Here is a 27373-nt window from a genome sequence, read left to right as displayed (position 1 = left end):
TAGCAGTTTAGCGGGACGTCAATTTGGCGATGGGCTCGTTTCTCTTTGTGCTGTGCCTGTGCGCAGGGGCCGGGCTCCCCGCACTGATCTCCGCCGGACCGGCTGGCTGGGACTCTCGGGAATTAGCGCTCCAGGCCGACCTCCCGGCTCCTGAAGACGCAGCCCAGTCGGAGGATTTGAACCTGGCAGATGCGCCCTCCGAAGACCTGTCTGCAAGCGAGAACGACTCGCAGTCCTTGGCTCCTGACTTTCGCCGCCTTCCCGTGTCCAGAGACGCGTATTTGCCCTACTTCGACAAGGAGAAGATGAAGCCCGAAGCCGGCAGCCGCCCCTTACCCGCCTACATCAAGAGCGTCCTGTTTCCTCCCCAGCGAGGGCGGCAGCCGGCTCGCCCGGCCATCGGGGTCACCCGAGGAGTGGCTGTGTGGTGCGACTCCAGCAGGATGTACGTGAGGGTCAGTCGGCTCCTGTTCGGCTTCAGCTGTCGGCCATCGGAGGTGACCTTGGGCAACTGCAGCGTCAGCCGAACCACACGCAGTTACTTCTACTTCATCTACGGGCTTCACGAGTGCGGCACCGAGCGATCGGTAAGCGGGTCTTCATCTACAGGCAGTGTATCGATGTGAGCTGTAGGGCCAGTATCGGGGTTGCCTTTTCTGGGAATATCCATTCCTCTGTGACCCTGCAGGTTGTCCAGGGCCGCCTGGTGTACTCCAACACTCTCCGCTATGCCCCGCCCTCCTCCAGTGCACCTGTGCATCGCTTCATTCCCTTCTCTGTGCCTGTCAAGTGCTCCTACAACAGGTAGGCAGGGCTCTGCTGCTGCTGAGAAGCCGCTGGGAAAGTGTCCAGAAGCCCCTCATCCCCTCTGTCCTGCAGGTTCCACTACTCCTACAAGGTTGGCTATGTCCCCACGTGGGCCAGGAGAAGGACCTTCTTCAAGGACCTGAAGAACAAGCACAGCTTTGTCCTGCTCACCACCAACTGTAAGCTCCTTGAGCGAGTGGCTCCACCTGCCTGCAGGGGGTGCTGTGTGCAGGTGTAATGCTGCCTCTCTCTCCAGCCCACTGGGTCCGGCTCTCTCCCAAGGATGAGTACTTCCTGGGTCAGCCCATGTACTTTCAGGCCACTGCCTACTTTGCCACAGCGGAGCAGAGGCTGTACATCCACTCGTGTTACGTAACGGAGAAACCAGACCAGCACTCCCAGCCCCGTTTCCCCGTGATCGACAACTTGGGGTACGGCCCCTTCTGGGAGGGGAGGTGGGCAGGAGCCCCGAGAGCCTGCAGGGGTTCATCCTTGTCCTTGTCCCCAGGTGCATGGTGGACAGCAAGGCAGATGGCTGCCTGTCCAGGTTTGTCCCCTCCAAGCAGAAGGATGTGCTCCGCTTCACAATTGATGCCTTCCTCTTCCAGAAGAAGCTGTCCAGGAAGGTACTGCTCTCAAAGGCTGCTCAGCCTTCTCGCTCTACTGATCCATTGTCTGCTTTTTCATCCATGATCTAGATGTGAACCAGACTGTGGCAGCTCTAGTGCCTAGAGCTGCCAGCTTGCCTTCACTGATGGCAGAAGGTCTTTCTCTGTCCCTCTATTGGCCTTGATCCCTTAATGCTGTGACCTTCCCTCTTGCAGCATGAAGTGACTGAGCTGTACATGCACTGTGTCATGGCTGTGGCTTCTGCTAAAGCAACACCAGGGACCAAGTCCTGCACCTACAACAGGGAGGCTAAGAGGTACTTCTGCAAGGAGCCTGCTGAGGGTGCTCTGGGACATGCCAGGTTTAGGCCTCACCTGTCCTCCTCCTATCCTCCAGGTGGGAGGAGCTGTATGGTGACCATGAGGTCTGTGCCTGCTGTGAGTCCAGGTGTGCTGGCAGTCGGAATGAAGGTGGGTCTGGTTCTCTATCCCTTGTGGATTCATCTCTGCCCAAGAGACAACCATGCTTGGACAACTGAGGAATGATCCCGTGCTGGACAAAGGGACTGTTTAGATGAGTAGACTGTGGGTCTCTGGGTATAGCAGATCCCTCACTCCTGGGTGCTGCTTGTCCACAGGTACCAGGAACCTGGTGACCAGTAGTCGGGTGGCTGTGGCACCAGTAGAAGCTCCTCTGGATGTGGGAGCTGACTGGACTGAGGATGAGGAAGGAGACCCTCAGAGCTCCAGTGAAGATGCTGAGAGCACCAGTGAGGATGTGGAGGGAGCAGAGGACTTTGGAGATGTTGGCCAGTGGACAGGTAGGGTCTGGCAGGAGGAGCTCCTGTAGGGGTGGTGTCCTGCAGTGTAGCTGGATTGTTCTCCTTCCTCCCCAGGTGCCTGAATGAAGGCTCCAGCCTGGCCCTTGTGACTCTCCTGCCTCCACTTGCCTTGTAATGGCAACATCTCAATAAAGCTGTGAAAGACCCTTCTGCCTGCCCTTGTTTCTTTATGGTTTATAGGTTTGAATGGGGTGGAGGAATTCAAGGGAAGTATTTGTGGGGGTTCCCCTTACAAGAATGCTTCCCATATTGCTGCCAATGAGGACTGAAAATGGCTGGAGTAATAAAGCGTTGTACTGGGGGAAGATGGCCGCACTATTCCTTGGGCAGGTCATTGTGACTTTTTTACTGGGGGAGAGACAGAGGTGTTCAATATACTGGCAGTCCTCCTGTTTCCTAGAGGGGTAGTGCTTATGGAGTGTCAGTTGCTACTGTAGTGCCCAGTAAGAGTGAGATCTGATGTCCTATTCTAGGCTGCACAAACTGACTAAAAGAAACACAAGGAAGGGATTGTCAACAGGGGCTTGGTGTAAAGTAGGCCTTCCCTTCCTTAGCAGAGGAACAATTCTGGTGCCCAAACATCAGTGAATAAAGGTACAGTTAGAATCTTGGAGCTCTTGTCTTATGGGTGTTGGTTTCACAGTATTGGACAGTCACGGGAAGTATTACGATTGAAATTGGAGATCCCAGTACTTAACTGGGAAGACAAGTGTTCACAACCACCTCTACCAGCAGCACAGACTGTGTAGATTGAGACTGAACGCTTACTACACAAAGCCTCTCCCCTGTTTCAGTGTCCCATTTCAAATGAATCCTGGTCTCCCGTTGTGACTACCTATAATTTGCACAAATCCTGCTGGCCCACTAACACTGTTAATTTTTAGCCCTACTGAGTTTAGGGAAGGTGACTCTGGTATCCTTGGGGAGAGAGTTCCAGAGCTTGGGGGCATAACAGGAGAAGGCCTTGTCACTCATACAATGTAGATGGACTTGGGGGACAGTTAGGAGACCAGAATAAGAAGAGCGAAGGTTCTGAGGTGGGGAGTAGGGTGATAATAGATCAAACTGCTACTGAGGTGCAACTGAAATGTGACGGCATGTTCTACAATTTATGCAAGAAAGGGTAATGTTAGGCTTTTATGGACCGTTGGTACAACAGCAGTGCTCAAGGATTCATTTCTAATATTGAGGACAATGGGTTATATACCCATCGTTCTTACCAAAGGATCAGAGACCTTTTGCTATATAAGAAGACTCCTTTCCACCACTAATTTATACAAGTTTGGTTCATTTGGGTTTTATCAGTTAAACATTTAAGTGAAGTCATTGTCCTGCACGCGGCCGAGCCCGACACACGGTACCGTCTGGTTTCTGTCACTGGGCGCTCACTCTGCGGTCCATATGGGTCCTAATGCCCCAGTATATGGTAGTGGCAATTTCCCTAAGGAAACAAATACTCCACATTAGTCTGAATGCCACATTCTTCATTGGTCCCATTACATCACAGAAAAACAAAACTACTCACTCTTTAATCTCGTCTAATCCAAGACGCACCGAATATCACAGTCTTCTTTTAACACGCGTGCTGTGATTCCTCTATGTAACAGAAATGACAACCGAGGAGCCGAGAGATTATTTCAGCATTTCGCGTCTGAACGGAAAACACAAACGACTAACTTGGAATGACTTGCTTTTGACGCTTTTCAAAGCGTTCTTTGTGCACGACGACTGCGCCACCAAGCAAACTACATAAATATGAGAAAACACGCAAGAGAGTTGTCACTCAGAGTGTCGAAGGGTCGATGTATACTGGGGCTCAGTTGAAATGCAACGCCAGGACTTTTCCGAATTATGTCACACGAAGAGAGCACAGCCCTTTCCGCCCTGCCGCATGTGTCTCGGTAACTCGCTGTGATCGTAAAGTGGTCAGTACTTTGCGTTGTGGCCGCAACAACCCCGGTGAACGAACGGTGCTTTACAGAGGAGTACTGCCTGACTGGATCGTTGATGAACGACAGAGGCCACTCCGACCTCTTCTCGGTTTTCTTCAATGACTTACTAAGGATCTTCTTCACATTCGCCCATGCAGGGGAAGCCAGTTACACCAAAGCAAACGCAGGAAAGTGCATTTCAAGCAGAGACCAGGAGGGACTTGTTTACACCGAGAGTGGGCGGAGAATGGAACAATACGCCCAGCCCTGTTGCTGGAGCCGATTCTTGATGAGCTCTTGGGCTCACTAAGAAGCCCCCGCTGGATGCTAATCTTTCTGTTGTTCTTGCAGGTCCTGCGCTGCTTTTGAGCAGACAGAGCTCGTCCTGGTCTGTCGGCACAGCCCAATTGCAAATGATCGGCTCCACGTACAGAAGGAACGTGCGTTTGGTACAAGAGTGCATGAAGGCACCGGAAACACATTGGGAACAAATGACCGGTCGCTCAAGACCTCTGTGAAGTACAGGAGCGTGCAAAACGAGGCTGTTTCCACCCGGTCTCAAACCGGGAACATTTCGCGGGTTAGGCGAACGTGATAGCCGCTACACTACGGAAACCTGCAGGGACCGCTGCTGGTGTCTCGCTTGCATTTCGGGCTGAGAAAGGGAAGCGTCACTTTAGGCAGGGGGCGCTGGAGAGAGGAACAAAGGGCGCGATGAAACAAAATGCCGAAACCCGGGATCGAACCAGGGACCTTTAGATCTTCAGTCTAACGCTCTCCCAGCTGAGCTATTTCGGCGGTGCAGAAAGCATACAGCCACCTGCTCCAGCCTTCCTGTGTTGCGGCATGAGCGCACCAAGAGGAGCGGGAGAGTGTTGCGGGAACATCACTCAGAAGGAAAGCCACCCAGCTGCGCCCTCTGAGCTCTGTCCAGCGCATCTTCCTCGCATGGACTCCTGCCTGCAACGGGCAGGTGTGAGGGGTTGCTGGGCTACTTTAAGCAGAGCTTGGGCGGAGGGGGGGCGGGAAAGCAGACAAAGAGGTGACACCTCAAGGTCTGCACGATCACAGCTCTCCGCCACCCCAGGCTTCCGCTCGATAAGCTACTGGACACACCCGCCCCTCCTCACACAGACCGTGGAAAAACCCCCGCGTGGGAGGGCTCTCTCTTCCTCCCAGGAGCTCTTGGACACGACGCACAGACAGGGCGCGGGGAGCCGCCGCCTGCAAACACGGCTCCAGGCACGACCCCACTCCGCAGGAGCCGCAGAGCAGAGGAGATGGGGGCAGCTTAGCTCCTGTGCAGAGACCTAAGCTGTTGTTGCTGTGGACGCTGTCTTTTCTGCACTCGGGGTAGGAGTGAATGTTGAGTTGCCCTGGGTTCGATTCCCAGACGGGGAGTAGCTTTTCTTTCACCTCCTTAGAGAAAGGACTGCCTTTCACTTCTCTGTTTTCTTTATACAGCGTCGTGCACCTTTTCATTGCTCTCGCTTTCAGACCCTACGCAACGGCACACGACTCGACATCAGGAAGCACATTGAAGTAAAAGCAGGAAGCGCTGCGACATGCACTGTGCAGATCCCGCCACACTAAGAGGTGAGTGGGTCTGTTCAATGCACAAAGAACGCTTTGATAAGCGTCAAAGGCAAGTCATTCTGAGTTGATCGTTTGTGTTTTCCGTTCAGACGCGAAATGCTGAAATGATCTCTCGGCTCCTCGGTTGTCATTTCTGCTCCGTAAAGGAATCACAGCACGCGTCGGCTTCCAGCACGGTTGGTCGGGACACGAAGCCGGGGGTCGGAGAGAGCGATGTCTTCCTCGTTAGTATAGGACGTGTCACCTTTCCCCACCTGTCACGCGGGAGACCGGGGTACATCAGGACGCGCATTGAAGTGAAAGCAGGACTGCGACATGCACTGTGCAGATCCCGCCACACTAAGAGGTGAGTGGGTCTGTTCGATCACAGCGCTAGGCGAATCCCCAATCCCCTTTTGTGCGTGGCGACAAAAGAAGTCTGTTTCTGCCCGGTTTCGAACAGGGACCATTCACGTGTGAGGCAAACGTGATAACCACAACACTACGGAAACAGTGGTAAGATGTGCCCAGCGGCCCAGTGCTGAGCTTCGCCAATGCGATTCAGCTGCTTCCAGTGCCTTTATTGGAGTGCGCTGATGGACCGTGCTCTCTCTCCAGAGACCAGCACGCCTGTCATGGACGGAGCAGGAAAGGCGGCACCACATTCTACAGCCCTCTCTACGCAATCGACGAAATCGGGCTACTAAAGTGGAGAAAATCGCCTCTCCAGAATGTGCAAATATCATCTTGGAGACTATAAATCCTATTGCCGAAGGTCAGCCCTGTCTACCAGAGTAACCCTCCCACCTCCTGCAGCGATGATCAGCTCGTCTCACACGCGAGAAGTTTCGGCTGGAAACAAGCGCCCCCTCTTCTCACACGTTTTAATGCGGCTCCTTCGTACACGGTGCTGATCTTTTGGATAGCAGGAGGCAAAACTGACACGTTCCCATACCGGGAGTCGAACCCGGGCCGCCTGGGTGAAAACCAGGAATCCTGACCGCTAGACTATATGGCAGCACGCAATCCTGCTGTTCCGGGCATCATGCAAGCAAACTACATAAATATGAGAAAACACGCAAGAGAGTTGTCACTCAGAGTGTCGAAGGGTCGATGTATACTGGGGCTCAGTTGAAATGCAACGTCAGGACTTTTCTGAATTATGTCACACGAAGAGAGCACAGCCCTTTCCGCCCTGCCACGTGTGTCTCGGTAACTCGCTGTGATCGTATAGTGATCAGTACTTTGCGTTATGGCCGCAACAACCCCGGTTCGAATCCGGGTCATGGCAGACTAGGGGCGTCTGCTTTTACTACTCGCACGAATGAAGGCAAAAAAAAGCCAATCGATGTGAACGAACGGCGCTTTACAGAGGAGTACTGCCTGACTGGATGGTTGATGAACGACAGAGGCCACTCCGACCTCTTCTCTTTTTTCTTCAATGACTTACTAAGGATCTTCTTCACATTCGCCCATGCAAGGGAAGCCAGTTACACCAAAGCAAACACAGGAAAGTGCAATTCAAGCAGAGACCAGGAGGGACTTGTTTACACCGAGAGTGGTCGGAGAATGGAACAATGCGCCCAGCCCTGTTGCTGGAGCCGATTCTTGATGAGATCTTGGGCTCACTAAGAAGCCCCCGCTGGATGCTAATATTTCTGTTGTTCTTACAGGTCCTGCGCTGCTTTTGAGCCGACAGAGCTCGTCCTGGTCTGTCGGCACAGCCCAATTGCAAATGATCGGCTCCGGTTACAGAAGAAACGTGCGTTTGGTACTGTTGTAACAGAAGGAATAAGGTTCTTGATCCCAAGATGAAGTAAAACAGATGAGTTTATTGCATGCAAGGAACAATATAGCCGAAGTCTTGTTTCCCGCAAGAAACAACAAAACCGAAGTATTGTTCGATGTGCCGATACAAACTTTTAGGTTATATAGTCCTTGCTTGCTGCTTCAGACGTCATTCGATGTTATGGTAAGGGGGGGGGGGTCATGATATTTGGCCAGTTAAGAGGCCCTGGCCAAATGGTCAGTTTAAGATTATGCCCCCATGGGGTTCCTTGTTCGCATCTGGAATCCTTATCAGTTAACCCCCTTTCCTGCCATAAACCCCTGTTGCTTAGAAGTCTAATTTTCAGGCAGAACTGACTTTAGTTAACCCTTTTTACATCTTATCTCTTACTTCATTCCCCCCTTATAAAATATGGCATACGTCAGGACTGCCTATTTTTACACATACAATGTCAGGGCAGATCTTTCCTTTTTTGATGTACAGGCATGCATTACCATGACATTGTGCGTTCCACGGTTACAACAAGATGTTATTGATGTCTTTGTACATGTGATAGTTACATTTATACATATAAAACAACCCTAATCCTACAAATACATAAAGTCCTACTCCAGGACCCAAACACAGACCTCAGCCATGTGGAGATCTATCATCAGGATCTTGGAACAGCAATATTGACCCAACTCCGATTATAATTTTTTGGCTGACAGATATGCCAACACCCGGAATGTATTGATACCATATCCCCAGTAATGCTCCTCAAGCCTAACAAGCACACTGTTGGTCTTAGGAAGCATCAGACACAGAAACGGTAACAACATCCTTCTTTCTGTTCACTCAGTCTCTGGTGCCGTGGGTCGGTGCAAGTGCGATGTGCGGATCCAGCGATCTCATCCTGTCACTCAGATGGCACAATCAGTAGTTGGTGGCACTTGATATGGTCCCTCCCAGCAGGATTGCAACGTCTGGCAGGGTATCTCTTCTTCACCTACACCCACTCGCCAGGTATACGGTCGTGTCTCCCCTCTACTGGAGGTCCCCAAGCGTCCGGCATCTGTTCACGAGCCCTGTGCACCGCTTCAGTTAACAAACCTACAATACTTTAATAGAGAGTTAGTTAATTCATCAGTGCGTTAGCCAAACTTGGCCTCCAGGGAGTTTCTTTGGGTGCCCGTGATGATCTCAAATGGGCTCAGTCTCACAGTTCTGTTTGCTCCAGCCCGCAAACCGCACAGGACTGCAGGTAGACCATCTACCCACGGTGTTCCTTCAGTTGATATTTCCTTAGTTGGTCTTTCAGACTGTGGGTGATGGGAGCAATGTGACTTCTAACTTACCCCTAGTGAGGCAATTACAGCCTGGCACACCTTCCCAGTGTAGTATGCCCCTAGATCAGTATCCAAGGGGCAGGGCAGTCCGTACCACGGGATCATCTTTGTCATACACTTGGGTATGTGCCAGCCCACATCCCATCATTATACAACCCCACATTCTTTACACATTTGTTCTAACCACTATTAAACATCTATTAAAGCCCTCAACCTGAATTCTCCCCTTTCCCCAGTAGAGGTTTCACAGGGGTCTCAGACTCCCGCTCTCCTGGAACTGGAATTCTTTATTTATTGTGTTATTTACACCTTACTCAAGCTGCTTCTGTCAACAGCTGTAAAACTACAAATCAGTTCAGAAACAAGCCCAGTATTCTTAACTGGAGTCCCTGCCGTTGTGAGAGAATCCTATTTCTCCATAGCCATCCAGAATTGTGGCCTACATGCAACAAATACATACAGATGCAGCCATTCAAAGTGAGTGGTACAGACACGTACCAGAGGTAATTGGCTGCGGTGTCACGCATCATGACGCAAGATGACGCGGGGTACCGCGGATCGTGATTGGTTGACCGACAGGGGCACTTGTGGTCCGTTGGTCTGTCGTAGAAAGATTTACAGTACAGTAAACGTCTTTACTGTGCCCGTTGTAGAAATCTTAGTAGCTGAGCATAAAAAGAACAGGAGCATACTCTAACGCGTGTGAAGACCATAAACGCTATTAATTTTGGAACATAAACATACAGTACTGTATATGGCTGGTCTTGGTACTTTAAAGTAAAAAATACACACCAGTATTCCATCTCTCCCTAAACATTTTAAGCATCGAAGTCTTTAACTAAAGAGATACCGGAGTCAACAAGCATACTTTTAGAATTTGATTAATAGGGAATATAATATGGAATCGCGTATCTAAAGAATTTAATAACGGTATGATTATATTCGTGTACTGCGACAGGGCTGTGTAGGGCTGTTTCGCCTCCCTGTTCATGCGACTTCCCCTGTAGCCTACTGGTCTACGTGCCTGACCAACAACTCACAGATTGGGTGTTCAAATCCAGCTGGTGCTGGACTTTTCTTTTAACAAACATTTCTTCGAAAAAATAGAATAGCGATATTATGGACAATCAATTGACTTTTATATTTCAAAATATCACAACATGATCGATTTTAAGTCATTTTTTATAACAATGAATAGTCACCTTCTTCCCTTCTGACAACGGTCCCTGCTTCTGCTTCCTGCTTCTATTGTGTGTGTGTGCAATAGAATACATTTTTATAGAGAAATGGAGGCTGGACAGTATGCGTTACAATATAAACATTTATATTGATTTAAATCGTGTTCTGATTTAAATCGTAAACGCGTGTTTAATTATATGTGTTTTTTAATCATAATCAGGCTAATGCAACATAAATAGATACAGTATCTTTGTCTTCTAAGTATCTTAATAAACTTTCAGCATAAAAGTGGCATCTCAAAGCAATACAGTAGATCGACAAACAGTTAAAAGGGACCAAAGTAAATACCAGACAAACACAAACGCGTTTTTAATAAAATGCTTTTATTCATTCAGCAGAGAGTGAGAGGGACATCCAGCAGAGAGAGACACACACACCGGTTTCCATTGACAAAATTGTTTTTTTTTCAATTCTTCTTGTCTAACAGGAATGTTTTGTTTGTGGACAGACTGTTAAACTAGAGGAAAAGAGCGCCTCCTTCTATGAAGCATTTCGTTGATCCGATCACGAATTCTTTTCCAGTCGCACGAAGTAAGGGTTGTAAAGCGCGAAGTAAAGCGTTGATTCTTATGGAATGTGTTCCGCCGGGGATTCAAAAAAATTATTTGACAAAATTTGTTTTTTTCAATTCCTCTTGTCTGCGTACTCTTCTTATCGATGTCGGACTAACGGTCGCACCGAGGTCAGTCCATAGGCGTCTTTGGACTTGCATCGCCGGTAGCTCATCATTTTCATCAGTCAGTTTGTCGATAGCTCGCACAATAAGACTTGAAAAAAAAGAGGTCAGCAGTTAGTTTTAAAAATAATGTGCGTAGTTGTATTTACATGCAAGAAAGGTATTTTTAGAAATTTATTTACCTTTGAATCGTCCTCGGTTTAGATTCTCTTTGCCTCCTCTCCCCTTTATAATGCCGTCTCACTGTGCTTTCAGAAACGAAGATGTCCATCGAAGCCAACTGCTGTACAATGTCCCGTGTTGACTTCCCGTTTCTTTTCATCTTCATTATTTGGTGTGAGAGAGTCTTCGTGATTTTAGTCATTGTCCGTCCCCTTACCAAAGCGATACAGTGGTGCAGCTTGAATTCTGTACCTATATACTTACACCATAAAACTTAGATAAAACTTACACCATACCGATGAGCTAATGCCAGGGAAAGACACTCCTATTTTATTTAAAACACAATACGCCAGGAAATGTGTCTGATGCATTAGCAAGTTAAAACAATTGGGTCGAAAACCTGGGCGTAACACCATTTCCTTTTTCTGATCACTCGCTCTCTGGATACACATCTCACCTGTCCTGTTCTTTGTTTTCCTGGTTTGCTGATTATGCCTGCTGCGGTCCACTCCTACCCTCACACCTAAAGAATACTATTTTAAATTTCTTGGCACAGTTCATTAACCCTTGTATGTGCTGTCCGCGCCCAAAATGCAATTTAAAAAAAAGTCAAAAACCGCGCTCAAAATGCAATTTAGAGCTTAATAAGATACACTCCACAGGCATTCACAACAGCAACATATGAAACGTTTATTTTTTAATCGCATATCTAAGGAAATCTCAGTATAACTTTGTTCATGAACAAACAGTGGCATGTTACATTATTATTAGTTTTTTTGTTAACAAGGCTCGCCAGCTAATGTGAATCGAAACCTGTCTTGCTAGCTTTTAAGGTCGTGCATGTGTAAACGACAATTGAAATAGAGAAAAAAGACCTGACTGACAAGCTGATACATACTCTTAGAGTTTGATTAATAGGGAATATAATACAAAAATATAGTACTAAAAAAGGTACTACCAATTTTAAAGGTGATTTTACTTTTAAATAATCTTTCCACTTGTACTGTGAGTCATCGGAAAGTTTCTGCTTTGTGTAAGGATGGTATCGAAAAGCAATCTTAAGTGGTGAGAAAGCTGTGCTCAATGTATTTAAGGGACTTAAAAGTAAAAGGAGATGCTTCATATTGCTTGACTAATTTTAAAAACGAAGTTATAAATGCAGACGCTCCCTCGGTGCCGCGCCGTGTGTAAATATCAAAATATACATACCCAACACTGATTGTACCCATCTGTCATGCAAATAAAACACCTTGAATTGAATTGAATTGAGGGAGAGAGGGGGGAAGGGGGAGAGAGATAACAAGGACTCAAGGCAAATAAGATACACTCCACAGGCATTCACAACAGCAACATATGAAACGTTTGCACGTATAGTTAAGTTATTACTTGGTTTTCAAAGTGCAATGAAATACAATATTGTTGTTGTTGCTGTTCTGGATGTTTTTATCCTGTAAAGCGTTTTGAGAAGCCACCTTTAAAGGCGATATATACTGTAAAACCGCTGATTCTTATGGAATGTGTTCCGCAGGGGATTCAAATTTTTATTTATTTATTTTTTAATTGCGTATCTAAGGAAATCTCAGTATAACTTTGTTCATGAACAAACAGTGGCATGTTACATTATTATTCATTTTTTTGTTAACAAGGCTCGCCAGCTAATGTGAATCGAAACCTGTCTTGCTAGCTTTTAAAGTCCTGCATGTGTAAACGACAATTCAAATAGAGAAAAAAAGACCTGACTGACAAGATTTAATTAATGCACATCAGTAAATCAAGGGTCAAAACAACTATTGCGCCCGGGTCCTCAATGGGCTTTGACGTGCTAATGCGTTGGTTTAACAGTCCGGGTGTGGCAAGCCTCTAATGTCTCCCGACTTCGGCAAAAGGCACCCGCCTTTCATTGGAAGACAATGAACACACTCTAGCCGTACATGTGAATATAGCATAAATACACCAAGGGATTGGGTGAGCTCCCATCACAAAAAAAAACTGCGAACCTGCACTACAGCGACCACAGTACAATATGGAGACCAAGACCTTTTACGGGAAGAGACGGGGTGCTTCTGCCGCCCCAGCTTCCAAAGAGGGAAGGGTAAGCAAATACAGCAGACTTCATCTGAAATACGCGATTACAGCGCATATTACAAGGTATTTTTGCCGTTTTGAATTTTAAATTCAATTATAATTATTTCTTCGTAGCCTGTTCTTCAAGAAAACACCGCATGGGCGAAACGATCTTCGAAATCTACCACCAGGACAGTAAAAAAGAAAGCGGTAAGACGGAAAAAAAGAAAAGTTTATTTTGACTTCTGTTCCGCGACTGATGAATACTACTGTGTGACTTTATTTCTTACATGAATTATGTTATTTTGCCACAGGCCGTGGGTCTTTGCTCTCAGCCACTAGCCAGGGTGCCAACCTGTAGAAGCAGCACCTGTGTGGAGACATTTCGGCAGCAGCGGGAGCAGTACGATGCATTACTGGGGAGGATTGGGAGGCTAGAGACACTCCTGAAAATGCAGAGGAAGGAGACACTATGTTCCAGCAGTCAAACAGTTGAGCAGCTGTCTCCCGAAAAGTGCCTCTCCCCGCCGCGCAGGTTGCAATGCCTGGCGGAAGCTCTGCCCCCCGAAGAGCACACCGCCTCAGGACACTCCATCCCGGCCTCTCCGCTCACCACCGCGCAGGAATTTGTTGATGCTGTCCCCGCCGTCTATCTCCCCCCAGGAAGCACAGCGGAATTCACAGACGCCAGTGGGACGAATAATTCTCCCAGATGTCCAACTGCTACCCATCACGAAGGAGATGAGGGGGGGTTGTACTTGCAGTGCATCGGCATAGACGGGAAAGCAAGAGCCGACCGCTATGCCGCCCTCGTGTTTCGAAATCTTGTGACTTTTGAAATTTACTGGGGGTGGACCACGTCTGTAAATTTCGATGGGTCCAGAGGCAAAAGTGCCTTGCCTTGCAATCTCTGGGAAACCATTAGTAGCATGGTGAATCGGAGATTCTCAACCCTCTCAACATTATCGACAGACAATGTACAGTGTGTACTATTCTTGTGTTACGGTACATTAATATAAATCTTTATTGATTTCTTTAGATACGCGATTCCATATTATATTCCCTTTTAATCAAATTCTAAAAGTATGCTTGTTGACTCCGCTATCACATTAGTTAAAGACTTCGATGCTTAAAATGTTTAGGGAGAAATGGAATACTGTTGTGTATTTTTTCTTTAAAGTACCAAGACCAGCCATATACTCTATATTTATGTTCCAAAATCAATATCGTTTATGGCCTTCACACGTGTTACAGTATGCTCCTATTCTTTTTATGCTCAGCTACTAAGATTTCCCTTCAGTGGTAAAATTCAATATCTACAACGGGCACAGTAAAGACGTTTACTGTAAGTCTTTCTACGACAGACCAACGGACCACGAGTGCCCCTGTCGGTCAACCAATCACGTACCGCGGTACCCCGCGTCATCCTGCGTCACGATGCGCGACGCTGTAGCCAATTACCTCCGGTACGTGTCTGTACCGCGCACTTTGAATGGCTGCATCTGTACATCCCTCTTAAATCCCAGAAACACAGAAACTCCGGGGTGTTTCTGTGAGTCAGTACTGGGTTTCTCTGTTCGAGGTTACAAGCAGAAACAATAAAAGCGCTGAAAGCAGGAAGTTATTTCTGCTCGTAGGCATAAACGTGTAAAAATACATTTTCTGATTCCTAAAACCTCATAAAATCCATGTAAGTCTCCCTTTTGTTCCCAATGCATATAACTGAATATAAACCAGTCAAGTTCAGGTACTTTTCTGATGTACAGTATATGAATACACTAGTTCTGGCGCAGCTGTTACAACAAAGATACTTACGAACTTTTTTTTCATACGAGCTCTTGCCATTTTTAAATTGAATATTTTTTTCATTTCGGTAAATCACACCAAACACCAGCAACACTCATCGTAAGCATCTGACCAATCACATTCCTGAATGTTAAACCCATTAAGTATTTATTTTTAACTTGTTTTAATTATTTTTTAAAAACAATTACACTCCTGTTTTAAGTATTCTTGCCATTTTTAGCATATTGTAAGTGGATTTTTTGCAAACATTTTATTTTTTAAATCATATGAAACACAATCAACCCATTGTAACTTCACATTGATAATTCCTGAGCTTTATAACTGTGTATTATTTCTTTTTACCTTGTTTTAATATTTCTTTTATTATTTTTGCATTTTACAGAGCTTTTTAATATATTGTGAGCATTTTAGTGTCATTTTAAAATAGGACTATCAATGCTCCTGACTTTTAAACCTGTATTTATTCTGACATTATTCTCTCCACCTCCAGATGAGGGAGGTATTTGATTTTAAATTTGTTGATTTGGGGGGAAAATATACATTCATTTCCTTGTATGTATCACCAGTGGGAAGCTTGGCATTTTTGGATGAATTGCAATCTTTACTGCAAGGCCTTCAGACTGTTATAGAAATGACTGTAGATTTAAATGACACATTTGATAAATCAGACAGGAACAGCATAACATCTAAAATGGCAGAACCCTCTAAAGTACTGAAAAATTTCCGGCACATTCATAATGAATACAATTTATTTAATTTAAAGCATAAAATTTGCTTTAAAAAGAAAACCACAATTTGTACGATATCATATTTCAATATCGACGTTCAGATGAAGAATTTGAGGATTTGAATATCAATGGAGAGTACATTGATTTTGGGACAATGTTTGCATCTGAATAATCCTTCCTCCTGGAAAGAAGGAAAAAAAAAGTTTTGAGTCTCAGTCTTCAGGATCCCCCCCAAAAAACGTGCAAATTTGTTTCCGATGTATTTTGGATAAGATATAACTCTCATAGAAGATACATTTTATCAGTTGAATGCAGTCGATACTTTCAACTTTTTATATGACGATAGGACCTACATTTAGGGCTCAGTACTGATAACACTGCTGCTATTGATGGAGTAGAAATAACTGATGCACTGGCAGTTTTTTTTTCTGAGGCAAGAAGTCCTAGAACACCTCCTAAAAATGTTAAGATTCAGAGCAAGAAATATTTTTCCACCTCACCTAATGCTATTGCATTAACGAGGCTGAAGTTGGCTTCTTATTCGCCAGCTGCTGCTTTGCGTTTTTCGTTCCATCTTAAATGCTGCTGCTGTGATGTTATGTCGTCTTTCGCCTGTAGATGGCTCTCTACAGTCGTTTTTAAAAATACTTATCCGGATGTATTACTGGACATTTCCTCGGTAAAGGGGAATATGTAAGTAGAGACTGTCCAAATTGCATTTTTGTATGAAACACATTTCAGAAACACAACTCACAATAAAACAAACTGGCATGTTATACCACGAGTAAATAAAACAAAGGCAAAACGTAAATTCACTTTCTGCATTTTTTCCACGACCTTGCCTTCTGATCATAAAAAGTCTCAAACTCTTGCATTTTACAAGAAATTTTAATATAGCAGTTTTAAATGGAACATTTAGAACATGGTATATGAGACTATATGATTAACTGAGGATGAGCAGAGGGTGATCGAACCTACCTCCTGGTTATAAAAATGTCTAAAAATTCTGACACAGATGTGTGAGAGACAATGGAAAAGACTATCAAAATCCTGAACTTCAGGACATTGTACTGTACCGTTTTTTAAATACAACCCTCTGAGCATGGCATGTGAGAAAATGGCATGTGAGAATGCATTGGGAAAAGGTGAATGCAATTTCTGCTGAATTGCAATGGCCCACCCTCCTGATTACAAACTCGTCTCACAATTCTGACACTGAGGTGTGAGACACAATGTAACAGACACTATTAAATTGTGAAGTACAAGAGATTATACTGTTACGTTTTTTTTTATATTGACCCTCTGGCATGTGAGGACTTGTAGTCAACAAAATAGCACACATTCTGCCAATTTCCTTTGTCCCTCCTTCCTCGTTACCAAAACATCTTAGTATACCGACACTAAGGTAAATGTCTCTAAATCCAGAATTAAGTTGTCAAAGTATATCGGAGTCAACCGATACTGATCAGGTTCTGCTGATGCTGAGCCCGCAGCCTTCACCATAAGGTCCAATTCCCCAAGCCTGCTGACCTTATATGTCCATCCCTTCTCGTCAAAATTCGTATTTTCACAGGGTACCTTTCAGAAATTGCAGTATAGAATGAAAAAAACTCCAATAGATATCGGCCACTGTTGGCGATTTTCCTTTAAGATAGATAGATAATACTTTATTAATCCCGTAGGGAAATTGACAAATGATTCTCCAGAAATTTTACCGAGTGTATCACTTTCACTGAGACCGAGAAGTGTTAAGCTGTACGTGAGTCTTTGTGGTTTGGTTGTTAACCAAAAGGGTGGTGGTTTGAGACCTCCCAGGGACGCTATGAGCCTTTTAATGAACACACCCTCTTCACTTCATTTCTCCATGGCCGGTCTTGTACCGCAATCAAATACAGAGCCCGTAGGGGGCAGTAAGCCCGCATATATAGCTCACTGTGTATATAATGAAGAAGCGGAGGTTAGTTTCTCATCTGCATGTTGCAGAGCCTTACGCAACTCGTACCAACAGCTGGGGTTTGATCCCTGCACGGGCTGTTAGTTGAAAGGTCATTGTAAATGACGTGTAAGAGATTTATCCAGCTGGCTTTTATGTTTCATACTAAATTGCTATCTTGAAACCAAAATAATTAGAAATATGGAACACAACCGTTGTTCCCCAAGAAGGAAAGCTGTTTTACACTGACGTCACTCCTTTTTATTTAATCCAGATTTTAAAAACAACTCCGCCCTCAAAGGAAATCAAAGGAAAATGTGCGAGCTGCACAGGCTCTGAATCAGACCATTTCAATTAGTCTGATCAGTGCAGGACAAGTTAATGTAGAATTATGGCTTTGTCTGTCTCTTGTTTGTATATAAATGAATGTCTCTGAAAACTTAATGTTAGTTTTTAACTTAGTTTTAGTTTTACGATGTAGGTCATGCGTTGACATATGCACAAACACACGAAATGTCTCATTCCTGATTCAGATCATGCTCCATAGGAGAGAAAAGATTCCTCCTGTTTCTCATACAACCATATCAGAACAGAAGCCCGTGTCACCGAGCTCTGATTCAAGATCGAGTCGCATCTTCAACATTTTGTTTTTGTTTCTGATCATTATTTTCTTTAGTTATGATCAATATTGAACTTTTTCTAAATAAAACAAAAATCATCAAACATGCAGGCAGATTTTTTAAAAGTATTAGGAGTTGATAGGGTGCTCCTTCGGAATAGTCGTCAGAAAATGTGAGAAAAGGAAAGTTACGTAAACTCTCACACACAGCATTAAAGATTGGAATCTCATCGTAAAAAAACTAGCTGTCTCCCCGTCGGTAATCAAACCCCAGTTTCCCGCGTGACAGGCAGGGACACAAACAACTTTACTAACTAGGAGCGCTTGCTAGCTATTAGAAGGCATTTACTCTTAAATATGTTACTGTTTTGGGTTTCGACTTTAATTTTCCCGATACCAGTTTTTTACAAAAGTAAAGGCACACGGCACATGTGTGGCACATCACGTCCGAGTTTAGTGACAACTACCTCAGAGATTGTAAGCTGGGTAGTTTCAGATCACTTTTTTTTAAAGGTTCAAGCAAACCCGAATACCTTTGGAAGAGACATTTCAGAATCCCAGTCAAATCCAGTACGATTGCTGGATCCCTCGAATTCGACGGAACTATAGCACAGATCTGCAGTCCACCATTAGAATACTGTGGGTGTGCTGTATAAGCCATACCACCCAAAACAGTTCTAAAACAGGAGATGCATCCTCGTTTAGGAAGGTGGTATAAAGTGAAATGGTCTGGGAAGAGTCCTACGTTTGAACAGTTCAAAATAGACGTAAAGGGGAATTTACGGACTCTTTCGAAATGTAAGAACAAGCTTTGCGGACCTTATCTTTATTTACGTCGTGTAAACGTTTTTCATAAAGTGTAATTGTATTATAGCATGTGCCCCTGACGATTTTCTTGATACGTTATATGTGCTCTTGTTTGTATTGTATGTAGTTCTGTTGTTCAAATAAAACATAAAAGACACAACTTTCCGGATGCGGCTGCTGTAAAAATAAAATGACATCAAGGGCGCTGTACGCAGAGGTCTGAATCCTGCTCCACAGAAGATCTTTATACAGAGGTGTTAAAGAAGTCAAGATCTCACTACAAGAATGGCAGCATCTCAAAAAAAGCAGGTGCAGTTCGTTACACAGTCGTAATGCTACTAAGTCGGACCAGAAGAGCGAAAGCCACCTGGCTTTCTCTGAGCAACTAATGTGACAAAGAGACACAGTACAGTGGTAACTGTGGCTGAACAGTGGAAAGTGCTGGATTAAGGCTCCAGCCCCTTCAGGGGCTTGGGTTTGAATCTCACCTTGTTAGGTGCTTCTGTTGAGACCCCTTCCAACTGACTTCAAAAGGGAGGGAGCTGCTTTTTGGCAGTCTCTCGAGAAACTAAGCAAAGTGTTTAAAGATACTTTGTCAGCTTGACATCAAGGCAGAAAACAAAAACTTTCTTGAGTCCACTCAAACCAAATGCGGTTTGCCACCTTTTGCGTTATGCAGGGAATGACGTCTGCCGAGATTGATGGTTTAAAAACTTATTTAATGTGAAACGGTCATTGTGATTGTAAAACGGTCAAAATGTTAGTGAAGAAATCAGTAATGTGAGGAAAGGTGAATTGTGGGAGCCTCTTGACTCCCCGTGTCGTGCTGTGTTTCTCTCTCATTATACTTGGAGTGGTGCCGTCGCTTCTGGATAAAGTCTGTCGTGGGTCATTCCAGACAAGTCAGGTATGACTGTGCTTCACCACAAGAAGAGACACTTCACTTGCGAGGATCCCAACAGTATATTTCTCCTTTCAGAGCCCATGGGAGTGAATTTCATACACAATTAAAAAAAGGCCAATTTTATTTAGAGGCTTCAGACACTTTTTTAATTAAAAAAGTGACCTGAAACGCCTTAGCTTTCAGGTTTGCTAGAACCTGTAATAATAAAGTGGTCTCAAACTTTCATTGTCTGATGTAGCTGTCTCTAATGTTGGACATGATGCTTTGGAGATGCTGAGATATTGAGAAGAACTCAACTACATGGTGAGAAGTCTGGGTTCAGCACCAGCAGATGGTGAAAAACTCTTAGCTGACCCCAACCTAATTTGAACGTGCAACTTTCTGATCTAGAATCAACTACACTACCACTGTGCCACACCCTATAGTCTTCTTTACCGCCTAAATCAGCAAAGAGTTCTACGTTTGAACAGTTCTAAATGTAGGAACGTGAAAGCTGTGTGGACCTTGATTTTATTTACTTTGTTTAATCTTTTTTTCCATAAAGTCTAATTGTATTATTTATGTGCCCCTCACGAGTCTATTAATACGTTATATGTGCTCTTGTTTATATTGAATCTATTTTGTTGTTCAAATAAAAAGTAAAACAAAAAAAAAATCTGGATGCGGCTGCTGTAGAAATAAAATGACATCAAGGGTGCTGTACGCAGAGGTCTGTAGCCTGCTCCACAGAAGATCTTTATCCAGAGGTGTTTAAGAATTCGAGATCTCACCATGAGAGGGGAAGCATCTCAGAAAAAGCAGGTGCAGTCGGTTCCATAGTCATAACGCCACTGTCGGACAAGAGCAAAGCCACCTGGCTTCCTCCGGGCAAGTAATGCGACAAAGAGCCAGGGCACAGTGGGTAGTGTGGCTGAGGGGTCTAAGGTGCTGGATTAAGGCTCCAGTCTTGTTGGAGGTGTGGGTTTGAATCCCACTGCTACTAAGAGTTTTTGTGTTACAACCACCAAATGGAGCAATGTGATAAAAGCTACTTTATCATCTTAACATCATAGCAGGGAGAAAAAAGTGTTTCTTCTTCTCAACACAAATTCTTGTTTCCACCTTCAGCTGGAAAGTTTGTCTACCAAGATCACTTTTGAGTCAGTGCAAATCACAGTGCGCCCTCGATTTTAATGTTGGTTGTGCTCCTTTTATCTGTGAAACGTTAATGTTCTGCATTTTCAAGTCGAGTCATCCTCAGGGGTAGAGCTGATTAAGTCTTTCCGCATAGCGCTCCATCAGAAATAACTTGTCTAAGTTCAAAAGAGATTGTGGGTTTCACTTCAAGCAATCACAAAGCATACCTCACATGTCAGATCTAAATGGGGAATTTGTTGGTTACATAGCTGAACGTTTTTCCATGTTCTGCTAGAGTATCCACTGGCTTGCCTTTATCAGCTGTCTTGGAAAGATAAGCTGTGCTTCGTCTCAGGAAAAATCATCAGTACTGTCATTTTATTCTGTCCGTATGGCCGTTATTTAAAGTATATAAAAATCACGAGTTCATAGATTTATCCAAATATCAACGGCACCTTGTAAACCTGTGATAAGAATTCCTTCAATCCAATAGTTTCACTCCAGGGAAAAGGCAGGGAAACATAGAGAATTATTATTTAAAGACAACATCCGTATTGGATTGCATGTCAGCAGAATGTCAGAATTCCTAATATGATTTTGAATTCAGTTTTGCAGTTCTTTAGTGCTTTACTACTTTCAGAGAGTCCTTTATTGACCTTGCTGAAGCAGAGAAGCGACATAATCACAAATGTGACCAGTTTTTCTGCTGTTTCTGGGTTAATAATGATTATTATTTTGTATTTTGATTAGTATTTTTCGTAGAGTTCTTCCTCAGCTTTTAAGTTATTTGGTGAGCAAGAACCACTGAGAACAAGTCTGAATCAATCAAGAACACATACGGTACTGCTGTCCTGTGTACAACTGCTTCTTCCTAATTTAGCTTTTCAGTGTTGAAGAAGACGTTTCCAATTTTGATTGCTGGTTTCAGAGGATGTGCTACAAGATCACAGATTCATTTGAAAAGATTTGGAGATGCATTGACTGGGATTCAAACCTGGCTCAATTGCATGAAGGCACCTATACTCAGCAACGTGAGGAAAGGAGAGGGGGCCAGAGGTAGTGTGGCTGAATGGTCTAATATGCTGGATTTTAGGCTCCACTCTCTCAGGGGTGTGGGTTTAAATCCCACTAGTGCCCAATGTTTTAAGACCTTACTTCCTGTGATTTGTAATATGGTCAGTAAAAGCACTTTATGTGAGTATCTCTTATGTCAGCGCTACAAGTCACTTACTGCTCCACAGGTCCGGGGTTCAATCCCTGGCATCTTCAGGTGTTTTATATTACTGTACTCACATCACAATCTTCTGTTGAGTGAGAACTCTTTGCTCGTGTTCATAGAGAGCCAGGTTTACATTTTGAATCTCACCCGGGATTTTCTGAGAGATCATTCAGCGAGCGAGTCCTCCCTCTGGACTCTGCACTGAGCTGAAAGCTGCACGAATTCCTCACTGTGTGTCCTGTACTGTTACAGGTGGTCCAGCGTAAATGTGCAGCACAGTGATTTGAACTTTTTCTGTATGTGAAGGAAAATACAAAAGAGCATGTAAAGTATTGATCGTATAAAATATCCATAGTACAACTCGAGAAAAAACTGAAGCACAAAACAACGACTTTTGATGATTACAAGAGATTCAAGAAACACAACCATCCAACATTTGGGGTTAAACTGTTATTCACATACTCTAACGAAGAGAAACGTTAGTGTCTTCCAGTGTGTGAGCCCATTTCTCAAAAAATAAAAAAATAAGTTCTATAAATTGAATTGTTCTATTTTTCAGGCTTGCATAGTCTTATTCATATTTCAGTTAAACCTTTTCTTCTGTAGTAATTTCATTTGATATTAAAATTAGTCCTGATTTACAATTTTTGGACATGGTTCATCTTAAAGAATTTTGTCATAAGTTTCAGTTTAGGAAAATCGTGCCCAGAAGCTACCAAAACTGGTAATGTTCACATAATGTGTAATGCAAAAGCAGCAGTTGGGGTGGGAAACAAAAGGCATTTCTTGGTATGAATCCTTAAACTTCATAGATGGCGTTCTAGGACTTCTCGCTTCAGATAAAGCTGTCAATACATCATAGATTTCTACTCAATCAATATCAGCAGTGTTATCACTACCGAACACTAAATATAGATTCTGGCAATAATTCATGAGTTGTTCATTAGAAAATTGTTTATGTTTTTTTTAACATATTTCCAATACCAGACAAAAAGTCGGAAGTTTCAATTTCATGCAACTGATGAAATCTCTCTTCGATGGAAGTTATAAGTACAGTACATCCAAAATACCGCGGAATCAATCAAATGTACATGTTTCTTGTGGATCCAGAAGATCATTTTGAGACTCAAAACATGCCTGTCTTTTCTTTTTTCGAGGACGAAGGAGTAGCAGCAGGAGTAGCAGTAATGGCAAGAACATGTTTAGAGTTCAGCACTTCTCATTTCTAATGCAGAGCCATCGACTCGGAAAGCACCGCCCGCGATAAAAGAAATTGCAGAATTGGTCTGTTCATGCTGCCTACACGCTTTGAATTCCTGGCATTTTTTGCAAGTTCCTTTTTGAAGGTTCATGAAATTCCTCACATTTGAGCCAACACTAAAATATTTCATTCGGGGTCGCCTAATTCATAGTGCAAACCGAATCTACAGGGGAATGCTGTGGCACATGAAGCCGTTTGTTATTCTGTTGTGAGGTGTGAGGGGCGGAATGCAAATTGAATAGAAAATGAAACAGGAGTCACTTCTTGAGCTACGAATTGCAAAAAGTATGTAAACCTGTGCATTGCTTGCTTTTATATTTCAGTCATTCACTGTCAGCTAGCACTAGAACAATTCAAGAGAGGTAAGAACAGAAGCTGTCAGGAGTGGGATTTTAACCCACACCTCATTTTGGAGACCAGAACACCTAAGCCAACTGGAAAGACACATGTCTTTGAGTCTGTTGCCTTAGACCACTCTGCCATCCTAACAAGCAAGAGCAAATGCTCTGCTGAATGCACCAGTAGTTGACTAAACTGAGTTTCTTCCCTGAAATTATTTGCTTGTGAAGAGCCAAGTTGCCTTGAATGGATCTTGGAAATCAAATATACAGATGGATTGTTATTCGGTTATGCGTTTTGAGGGGCGTATTATAAATCGAGTTGGTGAAAAGGTGCTTTTTGTTAGTCTGTCAGGAGGCTGCACAAGGTGTTTAGAGGGAGAACTTCTAAAAGGCAGGCTCCCTATGTATAACATCAGGGCAGTTTTTTTTTCTCAATGGAAATGCTCTTTGGCGCTTTCAGCTTTACGTAGGGAACAACGTCTGCTGAGATCACCTTTGAGCCAATGCACATGGTAGTGTGCCACATTTAATATTGGCTGTGGTAGCGAGCTGCTTTTGTCTGTGAAGCTTTTACTTTTTCAAGCTGAATCATCGGCAGGAGTAGCTTATTAAATCTTTGCTCATAGCGCTCCATCAGAAATACCTTGTCCATGTTCAAAAGAGATCAGGGGATTTACTTCATGCTTTCACATAGCATACCTAACACGAAATATTTAAATAGGGAATTGATTGTGCTTCTTGATGTTGTTCCTGTGGTTGCCTTGGTTACAATGGTGAACGTTCTTCCACGTTCTGCTAGAGTATCCACTGGGTGGGCTTTATCAATTGGTTCGGATAGGTCATCAGTGCTCTGTCTCCAGAAAAATAATCAGCACTCTGTTTTTTCTGTGCGCATGACTGTCTTTTAAAACATATAAAATCACGAGTTCATTGATTTCTCCAAATAACAACAATACACTTTAACCCAGGTTGGCATGCCTTCAATCCAATAGTTTTACTCCAAGTAAAAAGCAGGGCAACATATAGAGAGATGATATTCAAAGATTTCAACGTCATTTTTGGATTGCCTGTATGCAGATATCACTTGCTAATATGATTTTAATTCAGTTTTTCTCTACTACTTTCAGAGTCTTTTATTGACCTTGCTGAAGTGACATAATCACAAATGCGACCAGTTGTGCAGCTGTTTCTGGTTAATAATGATTAATGCGAAAAAACAAAACAGCTCCTTGCATTGAGAGCAAGAGCAACCAACATGCTCACTTGTTGAATTAGGTATTTTCCGAGCTACTCTTCCTTAGCTGTAAAGTTATTTGGCGAGCAAGGACCTCTGAGAAGGAGTCTGAATCCATCAAGAAGACAGGAATTCTAATATTGCCGTCTTGTGTACAAAATATTTGTTCAGCTCTAACGTCTGTGTGCGTTGACAAGGCATCTCAAAATGACGTATTAAATAAGAAAATGATCCTTTCTGTTACCATTCCTGTGGTTGGAGCATATATGTTCTACAATATTTACAGACAAGGTTTTATCACTGGAGTTGTACAGAACAAGTGTGCATCAGTCCATGAAAATCATCAGTACTGCTGTTTTTCTATGTATAGTTTAATCAAGAGCACTTAAAAGATGCAAAAGATGGATTGTGTTCTGTGAGCACCTGCACATCTCTAAGTCACTTCCACAACCTTCTATGCTGGGGATGTAGCTCAGTGGTAGAGTGCATGCTTTGCATGTATGAGGTGCTGGGTTCAATCCCTGGCATCTCCAAGTTACTGTGCTCACATCACAGTCTTTTGTTGAGTGAGAACTCTTTGCTCCTGTTCATAGAGAACCAGGTTTACACAATTAAACTTGAAGTGCTACAGTGTTCTCTGCAGTTTTAAATGTACCTCCAAAGCATTTAGTTCTGTTAACTACCAAAGGATTTGAACTAATTTAACGTCATATTCAGGAAATCCAGAGAACGTCTTCACACTTGTCGTGGCTGTTGCAGAAAAACCTCACCCGGGATGTTGAATCTCACCCAGGATTTCCTGAAAGATCATTCACCGAGCGAGTCCTCCCTCTGGACTCCGCACTGAGCTGAAAGCTGCGCGAATTCCTCACTGCGTGTCCTGTACTGTGTAGCACAGTGACAAGAACGCCTTGAGTTTCTTTCCGTATGTGAAGGAAAATGCAAAAGAGCATGAAAAGTATTGATTATATAAAATATCCATGGTACAACTCGAGAAAGAACTGACGGACAAAACAATGACATTTGATGATTACAAGAGAAACACAACCGTCCGAACATGGGCTTGGATCCTGAACACTTATGTTAAAAGACAAAGCAAAGGTTATAACCTGTCAATGTCTCCATGTCTTACAGTTTATGAAATAACACAATTTCTTACTTTCTTATTAATTTCTTACTATAGATAGATGATTGAATTTTAACAAAATCACAATTAAAAACATTTTGGGTTAAACTGTTATTCACATTCTCTAATAAAGAGAAATGTTAGTGTTTTCCAGTGTGTGAGCCCATTTGTCAAAAAATAACAAATAAAAGTTATATGAATTGAATTGCTCTACTTTTTAGGCTTGCATAGTCTTATTGATATTTCAGTTAAATCTTTTCTTCTGTAGTAATTTCAGTTGATATTATATTAATCCTGATTTACAATTTTTGGACATGGTTCATCTTAAATAATTTGTAATTAGTTTCAGTTTTGGAAAATTGCGCCCAGAAGCTACTAAAACTGGTAATGTTTGCATAATGTGTAATGTAATAGTAGCATTTGGGGTGGAAAACAAAGAGTATTTCTTGGTATGAATCCCAAAACGTCATAGGCAGCGTTCTAGGACTTTTTGCTTCAGATAAAGCTTTCAATACATCATAGATTTCTACTCCATCAATATCAGCAGTGTTATCACTACCAAACGCTAAATATAGATCCTGGCAATACTTTGTGAAATCTTCGAAAGAAAATCCAAAATTCTACTGAAGCAATCAAATTTATAGGTTTCTTTTCGATCGAGAAGAGGATCATTCCTCTCAAAACTCAAAACATGCCTGTCTTTTATTTTTTTCAAGGACAAATGGATTATTGAGGTGTAAAGATGGGTTCAAAAACCAAAATCATCTGCTATTGCTGCTGTTTCTTTGATAGTTTCTTCAAATCCTTCAAGTGATCATCGATATCAAGGAATAATATCATACAATTGTCGCCGTGCATCCTCAGCTAAAATGTTTTAAAAGTGCGACAAAAAAAGTACTTCTATATTAAAATGAAGGTAAATATACCAAGATATTAAAATACAATTGTACAGTGCTAACCTAATAATGCCTGTGAAATTTGAACTGTAATTCTGAAATATTGTATCTGAGAATGCAAAGAGAGTACAAAGATCAAATTCAATCAGTGAAAATACAACAGTAGTTCACTAAACTAAGTTTCTTCCCTGAAATGATTTGTTTGCAAAGCACCAAGCACCCTTGAATGGATGGTGGAAATCAAATATACAGATGGATTGAGAGTGTGCTTTCCAACTTTGTGTAACATTTTCTTTTGATAGGGCGGAGTTGTCTTCACAATCTGGATTTTATTAAAAGGAGTGACATCAGTGTAAAACAGC

At 43.3% G+C, this 27373-nt stretch overlaps 2 protein-coding genes and 3 non-coding genes across 4 annotated transcripts; 2 read left to right on the top strand and 3 right to left on the bottom strand.

Moving 5' to 3' along the window:
- The window catches only part of LOC138242764 (zinc finger protein 271-like), a 1399044-nt gene that overhangs the window by 217071 nt on the left and 1154600 nt on the right, over positions 1-27373 (bottom strand).
- On the top strand, positions 17-2526 carry LOC138243333 (zona pellucida sperm-binding protein 3-like). The gene is made up of 8 exons (XM_069198896.1): positions 17-587; positions 689-804; positions 880-986; positions 1064-1238; positions 1316-1433; positions 1632-1732; positions 1813-1886; positions 2438-2526. The coding sequence occupies exons 1-8, from the start codon at positions 30-32 to the stop codon at positions 2524-2526; spliced, it is 1338 nt and encodes a 445-aa protein (XP_069054997.1). The 5' UTR covers positions 17-29.
- Positions 4914-4986, bottom strand: trnaf-gaa (transfer RNA phenylalanine (anticodon GAA)). Its single transcript has one exon. It is a non-coding gene; the product is annotated as a tRNA-Phe (tRNA).
- Positions 6710-6781, bottom strand: trnae-uuc (transfer RNA glutamic acid (anticodon UUC)). The gene has a single exon. It is a non-coding gene; the product is annotated as a tRNA-Glu (tRNA).
- Positions 25451-25522, top strand: trnaa-ugc (transfer RNA alanine (anticodon UGC)). Its single transcript has one exon. It is a non-coding gene; the product is annotated as a tRNA-Ala (tRNA).

The sequence above is a fragment of the Lepisosteus oculatus genome, chromosome 14 (genome assembly GCF_040954835.1).
Source record: "Lepisosteus oculatus isolate fLepOcu1 chromosome 14, fLepOcu1.hap2, whole genome shotgun sequence".
NCBI classification, from domain to species: domain Eukaryota; kingdom Metazoa; phylum Chordata; class Actinopteri; order Semionotiformes; family Lepisosteidae; genus Lepisosteus; species Lepisosteus oculatus.
This window is presented reverse-complemented; position numbering and strand designations above follow the sequence as displayed.

What these genes read in the sequence shown, in the direction of transcription:
- LOC138243333 (XM_069198896.1), top strand. Translation starts at nt 30, where the DNA reads ATGGGCTCGTTTCTCTTTGTGCTGTGCCTGTGCGCAGGGGCCGGGCTC. An exon ending in TGTCCTGCTCACCACCAACT is followed by an intron (nt 987 to 1,063) that starts GTAAGCTCCTTG and finishes CTCTCTCTCCAG; the next exon opens with CCCACTGGGTCCGGCTCTCT. An exon ending in CCCGTGATCGACAACTTGGG is followed by an intron (nt 1,239 to 1,315) that starts GTACGGCCCCTT and finishes CCTTGTCCCCAG; the next exon opens with GTGCATGGTGGACAGCAAGG.